Here is a 17918-nt window from a genome sequence, read left to right on the forward strand (position 1 = left end):
GTAAGGAGAGCATGAGCTGAGGCCCCAGGATAGCACAGCTGCAGCCCACAGCTGGGTGCCTGGGAGGGGTCTCCTAGTCCTATTTCTGCCTCCATCCCTGGAGTGGCATGACAGTGGTCCACCTACAGGGGTGTAGGGGCTGGAGACCCTTGGCAATCTCCTCCCACAGTTATGCATCAACCTTGGACCACCAGAGCCCTTCTCTGATGTGAGCTCCTTCCTCTCTTTTCTGCTGCTGGCTTTCCTCCCAACCCCTATTCAGAACCAAGTAGGAGCAGAACCTGGCACCCAAAACACTAGGACAGTAATCCCATGAGCTAGTTTCACTTTTGCCATGGCTCTTATTCCCTCTTCAGCAGCCTGACAGCCTGTCCAAGTCAGTGTGGGGACCTGGGAGCTGAGTATGTGGAGCTGGCCCATGAACAAGGGAATCAGACAGATTCCTCCTACCTCGATGCCAGGGCAGATGACCCCTGACTCACAGCTGCTCCTCCATGAAGGAACTACAACCCAGAGCGCCCTGGGCTATTCACCTGGGAGGCGGTGGTGAGGGGAGGGGGGCCAGCATTTCTGTCTAGCCCCCTTAGTGTCTCCCCCCGGGTCACAAAACTTACACTTTGGCTTGCGAAGAGGTACTGGGTGCACCTCAGCAGCGATGGTTTTAGGCAGGAGTAGTTGTTCCTTTGAGCCCCAGTCTTCTTCCCATTGCTTCTTAAACTTCTCTTCCTCCTCTACAATCCTGAAATGAGACCCCCATGCCTGTGATTGGAGTCAGAACCCTCATAGGCCCACCTCCTGCATATTGGAGAGCCCCAACCAGCCTGGGAGAAGCCTGTGGTTCTACCCATGGTGAATCAAACAAAGCCCCAGAGCTTGTATTCTAAATTGAGTGTGAACCCCACCTTGGCAGTTACATGAGACTATGTTCCAGTTACTTTAATTTGACAGGCTTTACTATGAATAAAGGAGGACCCACCAGGGGATGAAAGAGCCAGGTCAACCAGTTCTGGAGACAGCCTCTGGCAGGCAACACTCCCCGAAGTACATGGGTGTCCACACACAGGCATGCATGGAGACGAGTTACTCACTGTTCTATCTCCTTCCGGTATCTCTCATTTTCCTCTGCTGCCTTCTGGGCAATTTCTTTTCTCCTTCTGAAACACAAATGCAGACTGTCATGTTTCAGCCTATGCAAGAGAAGTGAACTCTTCCTTACTGTGAATTCCTGATCCGAGAAAAGTGTTTTCGCCAAGCCCCCTTCCTAGGAGGCCTGGACCAGCTTTGGGTGTGGGGGATGTTATCTAACAAAGTTTGAGCCCTGTGCTCTTGACTGTTTTCGTCTGGCATGGCTGAGCAGAGATGCTGGGCTGTGGGAGCAGGGAAGCAGATCTATGCGAAGGCCACTCCACGCTTGGGTAAGGTGACTGATGACAGGTGGGGCCTGGACTGACCCCAGGAGCGAAGCAGGGGCTCCTAGCCAGGTGGAATACTCTCAGCTAACTCTGTGATGGGGGAAGTAACAGCCTTTCCCCCTTCCTTTTCAAAATACTTTGATTGATTCATTGATTGATTGAGACAAACTCTCACTCTGCACCCAGCAGTGCAGTGGTGCGATCTCAACTCACTGCAACTTCCGCCTCCCAGGTTCAAGCAATTCTCCTGCCTTAGCCTCCCAAGAAGCCAGGATTACAGTCACATGCCACCAAGCCCAGCTAATTTTTTGTATTTTTAGTAGAGACAAGATTTCACCATGTTGGCCAGGATGGTCTCGAACTCCTGACCTCAAACAATCCACCTGCCTCAGCCTCACAAAGTGCTGGGATTACAGGCATGAGCCACCACACCTGGCCATGAAATACTTTTAAATGCCTAAAATGCATCTGGATCTTGACAGTAGTTTCTGATTTATGAATTGCTCACCCCATTTATTCTCTTAGGTTATCATTTCAATCATCCTGGGTCAGGGTGGGCTTTATCACTACAGGCAGGGCAGCCTTGTGGGGACTTGCCAGATTGCCTGGGGGTGATCTCCACTTGGCTACATGTGACTTTGGACACAAGTGGCTTCACCTCTCTGAGTGTTAGTCTCCACACCTGTAAAATGGGGTTAATACTATCTACCTCCCAGGGCTATAGTGGGGATTAAGAAACATAAACAAGGCCCTAATACAACACCAGCCTTACGGAGGTACTCTGGATGTTTAAATGTAGTAGTTAATCCTAGCTAGAGCCTATTGCTAGTAGGATGCTTATTTTCCATATTCTTGGAATCTTGGAAGTCAGGGGGCTCAGCAAGTAGGAAGGGGCAAGGTGGTCTGAGGCCGAGGATGGATACGCTGACCTACTACCAAACTCATCAGGTCTGAGGACTGGCCTCTAGGGAGGAGGAGGAAGCAGACTGGGGACCCAGCAGGCAGGAAGCAAGCTGGGTAGGGTCCTATGGTGGGGTGGGAGGTGGGGCAGGGCATACAGGGCCGGCTGCACTCACTGCCGCTCCATCTCCTGCTGCTCCTGGAGGATCTTGTTGGACTCCATTGCCAGCCGCTTCTGCATGAGAAGCTCTTGCCGCTGCAGCTCACGCTGCCGCACCTCTGCCAACCGCTCTCGATCCGTCATGAACAGCTCCCGGCCCTCGTGAGGAGGAAAGAGGCCCCTTGCTTAGCCCCCGGGGAACCTGGATCCACTGCCACACCCCTGGGAGCCGAAATGCAAGCGGTCTTCTCAGCACCATCAGGCGCTGTGGCTCCCGGGATCCCTGACCCAAACTTCTTGCTGGGCAGAAGTCCTCTCCCTCTGTTCTGTTAGAGCTTCAGGGAAGAAGACCCGCCACCCTGGGAATGTGGCAGAGATCAAAGGTCAGAGGGGCTGGGGATGAGGATCATGAGGCTCCCACCAGCTTATTCTGGACTTACAGCTCCAGCTATGATGGAGATGGTCAGGCTGCGGCTACTCTTCAGCACGTTCACAGCCTATGGGGACAGGAGGACGGTGGACTGAGGCCTTATAGAACAGAGCAGTCCAGGCAGACAGCACACAGGGCCCCAGGCTCAAGGTTGGTGGGGGTGAGAGTGGGGTGTGGAGATGACAAGGGCAAGCAGGGGAAGACCCCCACAGCTCACCTCCTTGTGGTCCAGGTTAGAGAAGTCAATGCCGTTGACTTCAACAATCTGGTCCCCTGTCTGTTGGGGAAATGGAGAAGGATTAGTGTGTTTGTGCTGTCTGTACCCTCACTCATCCGCATGACGGCTGCCCCAGCCCCCAGATGCTGGGTCTTCAAGTGGCTCTATCTCAACTCCCCCTGAGAGATGGAGCAGCTGGAAAGCTCTGGTGGAGCGCTGGGAGGGCTTAAAGCTGACCCTGCCACTCCCCTACTTCGTAACTATCTTATCAGCCATCAAATATTATACCATTACATGTTCATTTCTTTGGCTAAATTTGATGACATTTGCTTTAGAAATCACAGTTTGTAGATGCGGGAACTTTGGAGCTTCTCATTTAGCAGAGGCTGTATTGAATCGTCATAACAGAATAGCTAACATTCACTGGCCACTTACAGTGTGCCTGGCACAGTTCTATCACGTCTTAATTATTTTAACCCACACAACAACCTTAGAAGAAAGGCTTTATCATCCCCATTTTGCAGGTAAGGAAACTGAAGCACCGAGACATGCAGTAACTTGTCCAAAGAAAAGGTTAAGGGTTCCTGCTTTGGGATCAGACCACCTAGGTTTAAATCCCAGCCTTACCATAATAGGTACACGATTTTAAGAAAATCAGATACGTTCTCTGAGTCTCAGTTTCCTCATATGTAGAGTGGGGATAATGGTGGTACTTAATCCTCAGAGTTCTTGTGAAGTGTGAAGGGCGTGGAACAACGTCTGATGCAAGTGGACACTGAATGTCTACTCTTTGATTACTATTAGCACATTCTCAAGCTCATGACCAACAACTATGAGAGCTGGGGGGAGGCTGCAGAAGGGGCAAATGTCCCTGCTCTGTGAAGCCTTCTCTGGGGGGTGGGTAGGGCTCCTCGTCACTCAGTGACCACTGAGAGAGGACCATGTGCCCCTGTCACCATGGGATCACAGTGTGACCTGATATCCAGTGGGCCCCCGCTGGGGCTGGCCCAGCACCACTCACCTCCAATCCCACCTCAGCAGAGAGAGATCCAGGCTTCACGTGGCTGATGAAGATGCCAGGCTTCTGGATGGGGCCGCTAGAAATGCTGTGGGAGGTGGGAAATGTGTGCTCGGGATACAGGTCACCCAGGTCCAGGGCTCAGGACACAGGTCACTCATGAGCTCCGGACTGAAAGCCCTCAGCTGCCTACCTGTCTCCCCGTCCAGCCTGATTTCCACTGCTACCCTGGGTGACAGCCACAGAAAACTCCTTGTAATTCTTCCTACCCAGCCTCTCACCTAATATACCTCACATGTTGTTTCTTCTTTCTAGCACTTTCCTATTCATCCCCTCTACAAGGTTTTTACCAGATCCTCTTCTTTTTAGAGACAGGGTCTTGCTCTGTCACCCAGGTTGGAGTGCAGTGGCGTGATCATTAGCTCTCTGCAGCCTCCAACTCCTGGGCTCAAGCAATCCTCCCACCTCAGCCTCCTGACTAGCTGTGACTACAGGTGCGCACCACCATGCCTGGCTCAGATCCCTTATTCTATCCTAAGACTAAGCTAGCTACTCTGTTCTCAGGGCTCCTATGACATTTACGGCAAGGATGGCACATGTGCTGTTATTCTTCCCTCCTAGATCGGTGGCAGAAATTGTTAACTGATTACAGCTCTTTCCCACAAGCCTGGATACAGCTTTAGAATCCTTTTCAAAGTAGCACTCCAGGGAGCTGCTACTAATTGATTAGAGATGGCACCTATTTGCCATCCTGGACCCAGAATGTAGTTCCATTCGAGCCCCTATCATCCTATATTATAACTGCTTATGTGGTTGGCTTCTAGATTAGGCTGTTGTCTCCCAGAAAGGAGGGACTTTTTAGCCACTTATGCTTGGCACAAGACATTGAATCAATGTGAATGAAAGGAAGGAACAGGAATAACTTCAATAATAAGAGCAGTCCAGCCTGGGTGATAGAGCCAGACCCTGTCTCCAACAAAAGAAGTATTGTCGCCCAAGGACAGTCCCATTTCTGGTGGGCAAGGTTTCCTCAGAAGTGGCAATGAGGAAGGGCTGAGAGAATAGGGGCCTGTTGGGGTGCACCGGCCACAAATGACCCCAGGGCATGCCTGCCACTTACCTGCAGCCAAGGCCCCGAGAGCCCACCAGGCTGATGAAGACCTTCTTCTCCTTGTTTTCCCAATTCCCGGGGGAGCCCAGGCTGCCTCGCCCGGCCTGAAAGAGACAGGAGCAGAATCACTGAGTGTCCACATGCTTGAAAGCAGCCTCTTGAGCTCGTGGGATCTGGAGGACGAGCACTGCTGAACTCACACCACCGAGATCGTCCTTCTGTCCCTGGGATGTGTATGCACCACCAGCTGAGGACCGCTGCCCCACAGTGGTGTGCTGGCTGCCCTGGGGCCTGTGTGAAGCCCCTGAGGATGCATCTCTAGGGCAAGCTCCTGCTTCAGGACTGGCCGCCCCTCCTGGAAGATGACCCCACCCAAGCCCCATCACAGGAGGTCTGGCCCTTACCCCGGATTCCGAGACAAACTGATCTACATACTGCCACTTGAGGGGCTCATCGGGAGAGCTGATGGGAAGAGAAAAGAGATGGGAGGGTGGTTAGTGAGAGATATTTGAGGAACCATGACCCAAATTCGATCTACCATGTCCGGAGCCTTCAGCCTCCACTGGCCCAGGAGCAGGGCTGGCATGGTGGTAGCCGGACCCCAGGGCTGTACCAGGACCCTGGGCCCACAGGGAAGAGTTGGCCTGCAGAGGAGGGACCTCTCACCTCTTCACTGGAATCAGGCCAATGTCTGCGGGAGAAAGGCACAGGGGTTAGGGCAGCTCCTCCGCCCTCCCTCCCTTCCCCAGGAGCAGGGTACCCCGACTGCCTACCCGAACCCACCATCATGGAGCCCTGCCCTGCTCTGGCCTCACTTACGTCTCACTTTGATGGACACAGTTTTCTTGGTTCGGATGAGGTTGATGACCTCTTCATGGGTGCAGGAGGAGATGGAATATCCATTGATCCGGACGATCTCATCCCCTACCTTGACCATAGAGAGAGGCAGGAAGCACCAGGTAGAGTGAGTATCAGGCCTTGGGGCAGGCTCACCACCAGATGCTTCCGGCCTGTTCTCCAGAAAAGGGAAGGGTGGCTGTGCCATCCCCTGGAATAAGTCTTCATCTCAACTGACCCATCCTCCATCAGCTGGGGAGATTCCAGAGCAGGTGGCATGTCCAAGCAGTCTTACCGCCCCCTTTTACAGATGGAGAAACAAAGACGGGGGCAAGGGGCACAGCAGGTATGCAGCAGAGCTGGGAGAAGAACTCAGAACTCTCTGCACTCTCACTCTTGTGTCCCTTTCACCCCATTGGGGCACCATCAGATTCTGGATTCCATGTAAAGGGTGATCTTTCATTCAGCTTTAAGCTGCTCTTACCAGGACTCTGTCCCAACCCGCCTCTAGGAAGTCAGATCCCTATCGCTGCTAATAGCTGCAACACTGTAAATAGGTCAGGGTGGGGACCCTTTGTAACTTCTGACCCAAGCTCACATCACCGACACACACACAGATGATTTCTTTTTCTCCCACTGTATGGAAACTTGAGGAACATTTTAACTCTGCCATGGCCCTGACCTCTGAATTCCTATTTTGGGAGCAAGCAAAGAACAGTGAATGAGCACAGGGCTTTGGCATCAGATGTGCTGGGTTCAAATCCATTCTTTTATTATTATTAGCTATGTGACCTTGGGCAAGTCTCTTGAACTCTCTGACCTGTTTTCCTCATCTGTAAAACGGGGAATACCAAGGTTGCTATGAGAATGAACTTGTGCATGTAAAGCCAGCCAGTGCCTGGCACACTGTAAGCGCTTAATAAATGATTGCTATTGTTATCATGAGTTAGTCCTGATCCCTGAATATGGCTCAGGTCTCTCTTCTCCGGGCTTAGGTCACAGCAGATGGTGAGATGGAGACTCAGGGCCCTGGGTGGCCAGCCCTGGATACAGAGCTGAGGTGAGATTGCCCCCTGCTGGACACTGCCAGCTCCTTCAGGCACCCTGACCCTGGGGATCAATTCTGGAGCTCCTCATTTAATAACCACAGGGCAGGAGGGACTCTCAGATATCAGCTGAAACTGAGGCCCAAGGAAGTGAGGTTTTGTCCAAGGTCACACAGCCAGTAGCTGCAAAACACAGACTGGCTCCTGGAGAGGATCCCATCTGAGGCCAGTGCAGGTCTGCTGGGGCCTTAACTTAAACACACATGCTCACCCTTTGGAGCCTTGCTGGCACACGTGAGGGACACAAGCTGACCTCCCTGTGGGTCTGGGTAGGTAGGGACTGGGAGGACAAGCAGCCTCTGAGGGGTCCTCTAGGGCAACTCCTACCCTGTACAGCACTTCCATGGAGTCGCCTTCTCACTATTCCAAGGAACGCTTCCCTCCCACTCTGGGACACAAACCCAGGCTTCTCAGGGACCTGACAGAAATGGCCAAGGGCTCAAAATGGCACGGGGTGGGAGCCCACTACAGAACCCACCTGTCTGGGAACACTGAATTCCAGGACAGCAGCCAGACTAACAACCTGCAGGGCAGGAATCTGTATCTCTGTTTTTAATCAGATGAGGAAACTGAGGCTCTGGGAGGTAAAGTGACTTACTCAAGGTTACCTCACTAGTAAACAGTGTTGTGAGACTTGAAGTCAGGTCTCCCTGATAGACAAGTGATGTCTCTTGGGTGTCTGGAAGCAGAAAAGGAGGGCACCTGGCCAGCCTGGCTGTCATTTCCTGCACCTTGCCCTCTCTGGATCCTCGCCACCTGTCAGAGCCCTCAAGTCCCAAACAGAGGCAAGGATTACACTGTCCATGTTATGACAGGGACAGCCAAGGCACACAGAATAATTTTCTAGGCTTGGAATATACAGCAAGTTGTATGGCACAGGCTGCCCTGTGCAAGGCAGAGGACGTAGGTTAAGCTAGGATATTCTTGAAAAAATAAACCTCAAATATCTTTAGCAGGAGACAAAGGCAGAGGGGAGGACCTCCATGACTAGGTCCTATGGGAGGGTCCAAGCCCACCACTGGGGACCCAGTCTCACATGTCAAATCAGCACAGGTCTTTAGCCCAGCCAGACTGTATCTGAACTCGTCCCTCCTCTGCCTTCCAGAATCTTCTCCAAGCTGCCCTCAGGTACAAGCTCTCCCCAGAAACATAAACCCCAGACAGGTCAATGGATGCAGCCATTTTTCCCCAAGCTCCTCCGAGTGAAGTTCCCTGTCTTGTTCCTAAAGGGAACTTTCCCAGAACCCCCGTCGGAATGATTCCCATGCCGCCCCTGGCTCAGGTTGCAGGATCAACTTTCCTCCCCCTCTCCCTGTGAGGAGCCCTGCAAAGGGCTCTTTGTGCAAGGGCCACGATGATAGGATGATGATGCGAGGGACAGCGGCACAAAGGAGAGATGAATCCATCAGCTAGAGAAAGGGTCGATAATTCATAAGCCTGAGAAACAGTCAGGAAGGTAAAACTCTAGGTCTCATTAAAATACCCCAACATCCCCAATCCTCGGGGCAGCATTGAGAAATGCTTGTCCTAGGAGAGCTCGCCCTGGAAAAAAAGAGGGCCTCAGCTGACGCCAAGAGAAGAGCTCATTATATGTTTTCTCTGGCGGCGTTTCTGAGCTGGAAAATGTGCAGCAGAGGAAAGAAATAATGAAAGGGCTGAAATTTCAGACACCACCAGTGAGCCGTGAGACAGGGATTTAGAACAAAGCGGTGTCTGTCAGCTCCCTGTTCCCACTCCCCACACCATGGTGTCTTGTGCCATTAGTCTTTGAGCCCCTTGAAGCCCCCAGCTTGGCAGCCCGGATTGGGATGTTGATAACGTATCCGCTGGAAGCTCTGGGAGTTGGTGGGAGGGCCTCCTTTATCCTGACACATAAAAACACAGCCCTGGGCTCTGGTAGGAGCAAGACCTGGTGGTCTGCCTGTCTGTGCTCAGGCCCTGAGGTGCGGGGACCCCAAGAGAGAGGCACCTGGGATGCTGAAGAAAGATTTCTGGGGTTGGCAGTCAGGAGACCCAGTTTCTAATCCTGGCTCTGCCACTTACTGGCCTCTGAGCCTCTATTAATTCTGTAAAATGGGGACAATCTGTTCAATGCATAAGTGAGGACTGCTTGCGAGCATGTGACCTGGCGCATTCCAGGCGCTTCTTAAATCTCCCTCTCTCTGTTCACTTATCAAACTCACAGCATTTATGTGTCAGGCCCTGTTATAAGCACTTTCTACTATTAATTCATTGACTCATACAACCTGACGAGGTAGATAGTACTGTCAGCAACTCATTTTATAGGTGAGGAAACTGAGGCCCAGGGTTAAGTCATTCCACCAAGTCACACCGCTTAATGAAGAGCAAAGCCGGGACTGAACCCGGCTAACCCTGCTCCCGGGTCTATGCTCTTTGATATCACACTGCACTGGGCTTGCTTTCTCCCTGCTGGTAAAAGGTGACTTGTCCAGAACTTCACGTGCTGGCGCTGCTATGCTCCTCCCTTGGGAAGCAGGCGAGGTGAGGTGAGGTGCAGCGGCAGCGGCTGGAAGGAGCCAGCAGCCTTACTAAAGAAAACAGGCAATTGCCTGCGGCCTGATTTCTAAGAGCCTCTCAGGAGGTGCCAGCCTCTTCCTCACCCAAAGACTAAGAAATGTGGGTGACCACGTTGTGCCACACAGCCTAGTGGATGAGTGAGGGGGAGGCAGGAGGTCTGAGGCCTGGCTCTCCCGCCAGACTCTGCTTGCTCACCTGGAGCCCGACGCTGTCTGCCTGACCGCCTTTGATGAGGTGGGAGATGAAGAGCCCACAGCCAAACTCCAGCCCACCACGCACGCTCAGGCCAAGGCCTTCCGGGTGCAGACGGTCCAGACGCACCTCCTTCAGCTTCCTGCCACGTGGGAGAGGTTGGTGACGGTGCAGCCCAATGGCCAGCTCTGCCCCGCCCACTAGCCGGGGACTCTGTCCATCCCAGGTTGACCTCTCCACCCCCTGCCTCCATCCTGGTGGCTTCCTCTGCACCTGGAGCGCCGGGGGGTCAGCTGGTCATATTCCACCTGGTGCTTCAGTGGGATCAAGGGCCGAATGGCATCAAACAGAGGCAGGCGGCTGGGTTCATTGATGACCAGCTTCAGGTCTCCCACAAGCACGGCCACGTCCATGGTCCTATGGAGATGCCAGGAGTGCCTGGAGCCTCCCTCCTGATCACCACTTCAGGCACCCAGGGATTCCTAGAGGAAGCTGTTTCAGCCACTGGGCCCAGGCTTAGGAATGGGGGACACCGCTCCTGAAAAGCCCAGAGCCCTTCACACCGAGCCAGTGCCTGAGAAGGCTTTGTTCTCTCATATAAATATCCCCAGGAAACCTGCCCACTGGGGACTGTTGACCCATTTTGTGGGTGAGATAAAGCCAGGATTTTAAACTCAGCACTGCCTAGCTCTGAAGTTGGGATCTTTCCAGACGGGAAAGGGCTATGTGAGATGCTGACGACCCCTCACGCACTCATCAGCTCCACTCGTATCTGCTGCTAAGCTCTGTCAATTCCGCCTCACCACAGTTTATGTGCCTCCTCCCTCACACTGTTCAGACCTTGGACGGCAGCTGCCTGCCCACGGACTCACTGTCATCTCATCTTTTCTCAATATAAGGCACTCCCTGGCTTAAAGCCCTTTGATGGCTCCTTACTGCCTAGAGGACAAAGTCCACTCTTCTCAGCAGGTTCAGGGCCCTCCATGACCTGTCCCCATGGAGCTTCTCCAGCCTCGTGGTTATTTATGATCTCCATGTCCTCCCAAGTCCTACTCCACCCCCTTGAATTACATATCCCCATTCATACCCTTGCTCTGGTGCCTCCACACTTTAGCTGATGCTGACGCCTCATTCTGGAATGCCCTTCCCTGATACTCCACCTACCAAAATCTTTTTTCTTTTATTTTATTAGCATTTTTTTGGAGACAGGGTCTTGGTCTATTGCCCAGGCTGGAGTGCAGCAATGCAGTCATGGCTCACAGCAACCTTGATCTCCTGGGTTCAGGTGATTGTTGCACCTCAGCCTCCCAAGAAGCTGGGACTACAAGTATGTGCCACCACACCTGGCAAATTTCTTAATTTTTTCTGTAGAGATGGGATTTTGCCATATTGCCCAAGCTGGTCTCTAACTCCTAGGCTCAATCAATCCTCCTGCCTCGGCTTCCCAAAGTGTTGGGATTTCAGATGTGAGCCACCATGCCTGGCCCCAAGTCTTTCTCACCCTTCAAAGCCTTGCTCAAGCCTTCCTGGTCCTCCCTCTTCCCTCGAAGTTCTTCACCTTTCTGCTTTGACTTCTACTTCGCAGTTATTTGATGTAACTTATATTAGAGTTCTTTGTGTTTGTAGTGTCTGTCCATCTCCCCTCACCAGGCCGCAAGTTACTCAAGGAAAGAAAGTGGGCCTAATTCATTCCCAGATTCCGCATGGTGCCCAGCAGTGGCAGGAGCTTATAAAGTACACAGAATGAATCAAAAAGCAAGTGGGTGATCAGAGACATCTGATACAAGGGTGGTGGCCAGCTGGCATTTCTTGTACTATCCCAACAATCATGCTCTACTGAATCTATCTGGCTACTAGACGGCCTCCTCCATCATACTGTGAGCAAGTTGAGAACAGAGACCAATCTGTCTTGCTAACAAGTATACACCAGCCCCTAGTACAAAGCCAAGTACAAAGTACTTGTGTAAATAGTTGCAGAAATGAACAAATGGTGTGTTCATTTGATTTCTAGGAGCAGTGGGCATCCACCCCCCAAGCTCCTCTGTCTCAGAGCAACCTGTCCCTGGGTTCCCTGAAGACAGAAGAACCTGGGTGGTCCACGGGAGCTGGAGCCAGCATACTTACTGGTGGTACATCCGCAACACATCATAGAGATAGTCCTTCTCTGCATCATTTTCAATCAGAAAATCCACCTGGAAAATCCAACAGCAGAATCACAGCTCCAGGCCCAGCACCCCCCATAGCAGACCACAGGGAGGAGAGATCATCCCCAGGGGCCTCCCCAGCAGCTTTTCAGGGCTGGGGTGGTGAGGAGAGGAGAGAAGCGAAGCCACAGGCCAGGCTGCCCCTCTGACCCAATGCATCAGACCTATCCAGACCACCTCACTGCAGCCACAGGAGTATGGCTGCCCCTCCAGATGTGGCCAGGCTGAGCCTTGTCCCCAGGTGGGGCAATAAGTGCACACACGGGGACGCACACACATGCACATATGTGAATCCCCATGGGACAGCAACACGCCGCCACAGCAGTGCTGCTGCTTACCCCCATGGCTGTGTCATCCGTGGCCAGAAGCAGTCCACTGTCTCACCTGATGGTGGCTGTAGTGCCGGATGAATGCTTTCAGGAAGGATTTGGGCCACTCACTCAGATGGCACATGCCACCCACCAGAAGCCCCCACCACCGAATTCTTCTGTAACATCAATGCCAGGGGACCTTGACTCTGTACTGTCCTGGACTTAGTTGGGTTGCCCTGAGTTCTGACCACTAGTCAGTTTCCTGGCCACTCCTTCCCCTCCTCAGGCCCCTGCACATGCCCCGCAGGAGGAGTCAGGTTACATCATTTCAACTTGGTTGACGTCAATGGCTGGGACTCTAAAAAGGTCAGGTTCAGGAGTTGTTTCACTAGCACCTCAATCCCACTGGGGGGCCCTGAATTTCGCTCTCTGAGTTAGCTCAGTGTGAATCTCTACACTGTATCTTTGGCTCTCTCTTCAGCTCAGGAATGGGTAACAGAGCAAGGTAGAAGCTTGAGGGGTCACTGGGTCCTTCTCTCCTCCAGCCTCCGGGCCCAGGGCCTCAGCCCTTCATAGAGAGGCTGCTGCTGGAAGCTGCCTGCACTCCACTGACTGGTCCTCAGAAGAGGGCTGGAGCAGCGTTACCTCTTTCTGGGGTATTCCAAGAGTTCCAAAAGACTGGGGCAGTCTGTCTGTCCTACCACAGAGACGACATGCTGGGCCCAGCCCTTGGGATTTCTGGCTTGAGCAGGGAGTAAAGAATGCAGATTTTTGGCCTAGATCTGGCAGTACCTCCTTCCCTACAAAATCAGGCTGAGCATTTCATTAAAGGTGAGAATAACTTAGGAGGCTTAACTCACAGCTTGGGCTTCAGTTGCTGCAGAAGTTCACCCCACTTGCTCCAAAAGGGCACCCTTGCTTTCTCCCTACCTCAGTGCAAGGAAGGCCGGGTGCTGTGGCTCACGCCTATAATCCTAGCACTTTGGGAGGCCGAAGTGGTCAGATCGCCTGAGGTCAAGAGTTCAAGACCAGCCTGGCTAATATGACGAAACCCTATCTGTACTAAAATACAAAAATTAGCCGGGCATGGTGGTGTGACCCTGTAATCCTAGCTACTTGGGAGGCCGAGGCAGGAGAATCACCTGAACTTGGGAGGTGGAGATTGCAGTGAGCCAAGGCCAAGACTTCACCAGTCCAACCTGGGTGACAGAGCGAAACTCCATCTCAAAAAAAACCAAAAAAAAAAAAACAAAAAAAAACAGAGCTTCCAGCGAGAAGACAGGAGATGGAAGCATGTGCTTGAGTGGGCAGTGCTAAATCTTAGGGTGGGAGGCTGGCCTTTTGCACACACTACCTCCAAAAGCCCATCTCTCTACATAGCCTGGATTCTCTCACCACCATTGCCTAGGCCTGTGCGGCGGCGGGGTTGGGGGTGCCTCCATGAGACAGGCCTGGGCTGCCCACATTAAGCTGTGATGGGGGAGTCTCAACTCTCTTAGTAGCAGGGGCCAGAAATATCTTTATAAATTATATCATGTTGCTTGCTCGCTCAATAGTTTTTTATACCCCAAATCAAACCTAAATCCAAACTCCTTTCCTTGACTTATCAAAGCCCAGTCTCCTCTCCTACCAGTCTTCCTGGCTACAATGGCCTCCTTTCCGTTCTTTCCACAGGCCGAACTCTCTACAGCCTCCGGGCCTTGGTGCATACTGTTCCCTTGGCCTGGACTGCTTCCCCCACTTCCCTGCCTGGCTGCTCCTTCCCAGAGAGTCTGCCCTGCTCACCCACCCAGACAGAACCCACTCCTACGTCCCGGAGACGTTTCAATTCCTTCACAGCATCAACTGCAATTTGTAATTTAAGGTTTGTTTTCTCTGTCTCCTTCTCTGGACAGAAAGATCCCATGAGGGGAAAGACGTCTATTTTGTTCTAAACTCCTCGTGCCTAACACATAGGAAGCACTCCATAAAGAAATATTGAATGGATTTGCCTGCCTGCCTCCTGGTATGCCCACATGGTTCACAGGTGGGGGAGAGGTAACCATGGGAACAGAAGGGGAAAGGAAATGATGTTGCCCCCATGATCCCACTTGGGGTGGCACCGGGAGATTTGAAGGGGCTTTATTCCATTTGTTTATCACACTGGGGCCAATATTTTCACACCATGTTGCAGCTGAGGAAACTGAGAATCAGAGAGGTTAAGTCAACTCACTCAAGGTCCCACAGCTAACAACCAGAGCTAGGATGTGAACCCAGGTCTGACTCCAAAGCCTGTGCTGTTTTTGCTATGCCAAGTCCATTGATTGTGACTCAGGCCTGGCAGGGGAAATAACTCCCAAGGTCCCTTTAGGCTAGAATTTCAAACTCTTTGCTTTCAATCACTTCTTTCTTGTCTCTAAGCCCCATCTCTCTCCTCTGCATCGTTAAGAAAACACCTTGGCTTGGTCTATAATAGAGAGAAAAACGCAACATCTTTTGAATGACTCTTTGAACCCAAGTGTTCTACTTTCTAAGAGGAGCATAAAAATCCCGTGTGTTTTGGCTGGAGTGAGGACACCCTGACCAAAGACTTCTAGCCTAGTTCTAGCTCTGGGTGGTGACACAAGAAAGAAGATGGGAGAGGGAATATCTTTTATTTTTTGAGTTGGAGTTTCACTCTTCTTGCCCAGGCTGGAGTGCAATGGTGTGATCTCAGCTCACTGCAACCTTCGCCTCCTGGGTTCAAGCAATTCTCCTGCCTCAGCCTCCTGGGTAGCTGGGATTACAGGCATGTGCCACCGTACCTGGCTAATTTTTTTGTATTTTTAGTAGAGATGGGTTTTCTCCATGTTGACCAGGCTGGTCTTGAACTTCCAACCTTGGGTGATCTTCTTGCCTTGGCCTCCCAAAGTGCTGGGATTACAGGCTTCAGCCACTGCACCTGGCCTGGGAGAGGGAATCTCTCATTGACTGAGGCCTCAAGACTGAAGTTCTCTCTGTTCCCTCTTTGCAGAACTGTATCCTGCTGTAGCATTAGATTTCAGTGGTGAAGAACTGTCCTCCTTAGACCATGTTTATTGTGCATTAGGTGGAAAATTAAGGTCACTTGCAATGTCAGGGTCTAGGGTTCTATTTTTCCGCCTTCCCTGGACTAGGCACAGATCACCTGGAGATGGTCTTGGTGGAAAGGAGCCTGGCACTGAGGGTCCTGGGCTCCTGACCCTTGTCAGCAGCTCTCTAGCACTGACCACTGCACCCAGAGGCCTTATCCTACCTGTCTCCTGAGACAGCTGCAGAGCTCAGCTCTTCAGCCCCATGTCCACCCACTGTCACCAGTTAGGTCACTCAAACCCTGTCCTCAGTTCTGCCCGTGCTCACTTCTCCACGGTCACCTCCGGCACATCCCAGGTGGGACTCGGCTGCAGCAGAACGGATCCTTCCCGACACACTGGATTCTCCTCGTCCTCACTCACAACATCCCATCTACTATCATGTCTGACTTGTCCATTTAAACAATTCGCTATAGACCCTAACAGCTAACAGGAAACATAGATCTGCTTTACATAGAATGCTGTTTAAATATGAATCTAAGTGATAAATCATCACAAACTTGAAAACTGGTTTTCACACAGGGGATCCTGCAAAGAGGGATCATTCTCCACCCAGAAATATCTCAGAGAGACTCAAAGAGAACAGCACTGCTTTGTTGTCTGACCACACCTCAGTGAAAACGCACACTCACACCTCATTCTTCAGGCATTAAAAGGCACCAAGAAAGAAAATTGAGAAAGAAGGAAGTTTCTCTAAAGCCTGAATGTGCAGTAACAATACCACCATTACCTAAATTACTTTTTCTTTGTAGTCTTTCCTGTGGTCCAAATTAAATTACTTTTCCAATATAAAAAAAAAAATTATATAGTGTCCTCTCTTCTGGAATTCTGCCTAGCACCAGCCCAAGGATCAGCTTCAGGGAGTTCCTGCTTTTCACCACTCTCCCAGTACTCTGCGCTCAGGTACATACGAAGAGCCAGGCATGCAGTAGGTCTCCCATGCTCCTTTCTTTCCTTCATTTCAAACATGTTCTTTGTTTCCCTGTGGAACCCAGAGCCATGTCATGCACACAGGCTCATGGTGCCTAGTGGCATCTGTTGATGAAAAGTGAACTCCATTTGCTCTAGTCTAGAGCCTTCTTTCTGACCTTTGGCGAAGGCCTGGGTCACCACCTTTCCACTGGTCCTCAGCACACATCTTCAGCACACAGCCTCCCCTTAGTTCACTTCCAGTTCATCACAAAACAAGTGGGTCCCAGCTACTCCATCTATGCGCAGTGGATGGCTTCCCTCCTCTCATCTGAACCCTGCCTTCATTTCAGATGAGGCCCAAGTCCCCTCCTCTAGAGTCCAGAGTCTCCTCACCTGCCTCCCAGCCTGAGCTCTTCCTGTCTGGCTCACTCATCCCAGCCGGCCTCTCCCTACTGACTGTCTGATGCCTGAGGAACTTCACATGTATTATCTTTCATCTCCTAACCACTTGAGGTGAATATTATCATCCCTATTTTACAGATGAGGAAATAGAGGCTCGGAGAAGTGACAGAACGGAGACTCCAACCTATGCCTGCTGACTCCAAAACCTCTGCGTTTTTTCAGACTATCACATAGTATCCACTTACCATATATAACTCCTTTGTTGTGTACTTGTCCATTACACACTTATTGAACACCTACTGTGGGAAAGACACCAGTCTTCTTTCTCTGACTAGATTTAGAAAGCCTTTCCTTTTCTCAGATCCCTCTTGATATTGAGCACAGAAACCCTAAAGGAGCCCACCATCTACGAATAGCTGTTAGGGATCTCTGTTATCATCCCTGCTTCCCCCGCCACTGGCTGTGCCTAGATGAGTGTTCTCTGGCTGATGTTCCTCCGGTACTGCGCTATCGGCCTGTACGGGAGGAGGGGACAGGGAATATCTCCACCCTCACAATCTTCAGGCCGCTTGTCTAGGGTATTAGAGGCAAAAGCCGGACTTGGCCATGTGGTACCCTCCAGTCTCATCCCCCAGTGTTCCCCCATGTGAACTGGCCCTTCAGGATAGCTGCGCAGGGGAACCATGAGACATTTGACTCAGGGAAATTCAACTTTAGGTGAGCACCCAGCCAAACAGGGAGAAAAAGAGCTAGAACCAATTAAATAACGCATGTTGTTCCACTCGATGAAGTCTCTGGGCTGCTGCGGGGATTAAATGAGTGAGTATACCTAAAGCACGTATGACAACGCCTGGGACATTTCAAGGGCTCCAAAATGTGTGCTAGATCTTTTCCTTTTGTGCCTCCAGCCTTCTCTACCTTGCCCTTTGTCCAGGATGTTCTGCCAGGGCTCCCCTCCCCTCTGGCTTCCTGCTGTGTTCAGCCATGAGGCACAGGTAGGAGATGAGAGGCATGGGGAGACGGGAGTTGAGGCTCTTAATTCCTGGGGGCGGGCTGCTGGGCCACAGTTAGGCAGGTTC

At 51.7% G+C, this 17918-nt stretch overlaps 1 protein-coding gene across 34 annotated transcripts in view; it reads right to left on the minus strand.

Moving 5' to 3' along the window:
• USH1C (USH1 protein network component harmonin) overlaps window positions 1–17918 on the minus strand; it is a 50804-nt gene that overhangs the window by 26223 nt on the left and 6663 nt on the right. For 32 of the 34 annotated variants that reach the window (XR_013523339.1, XR_013523338.1, XR_013523337.1 and 29 more), the window contains exons 2-14: window positions 12046–12113; window positions 10195–10338; window positions 9925–10063; window positions 6068–6176; window positions 5915–5939; window positions 5653–5710; window positions 5258–5352; window positions 4141–4225; window positions 3120–3179; window positions 2913–2969; window positions 2489–2631; window positions 1089–1154; window positions 615–739 (exon numbers count right to left, since the gene is read on the minus strand). Coding sequence is in view for 20 of the 34 variants with exons in the window: in XM_054241464.2 (XP_054097439.1) it covers window positions 615–739; window positions 1089–1154; window positions 2489–2631; window positions 2913–2969; window positions 3120–3179; window positions 4141–4225; window positions 5258–5352; window positions 5653–5710; window positions 5915–5939; window positions 6068–6176; window positions 9925–10063; window positions 10195–10338; window positions 12046–12113 (1174 nt within the window). In the remaining 14 variants the exon portion in view is untranslated. The remainder of the gene's footprint in view (window positions 1–614; window positions 740–1088; window positions 1155–2488; window positions 2632–2912; window positions 2970–3119; window positions 3180–4140; window positions 4226–5257; window positions 5353–5652; window positions 5711–5914; window positions 5940–6067; window positions 6177–9924; window positions 10064–10194; window positions 10339–12045; window positions 12114–17918) is intronic. The other 2 variants (XM_054241458.2, XM_054241460.2) reach the window with 2 other exon arrangements.

Source organism: Callithrix jacchus, chromosome 10, assembly GCF_049354715.1.
Source record: "Callithrix jacchus isolate 240 chromosome 10, calJac240_pri, whole genome shotgun sequence".
Lineage (NCBI taxonomy): Eukaryota > Metazoa > Chordata > Mammalia > Primates > Cebidae > Callithrix > Callithrix jacchus.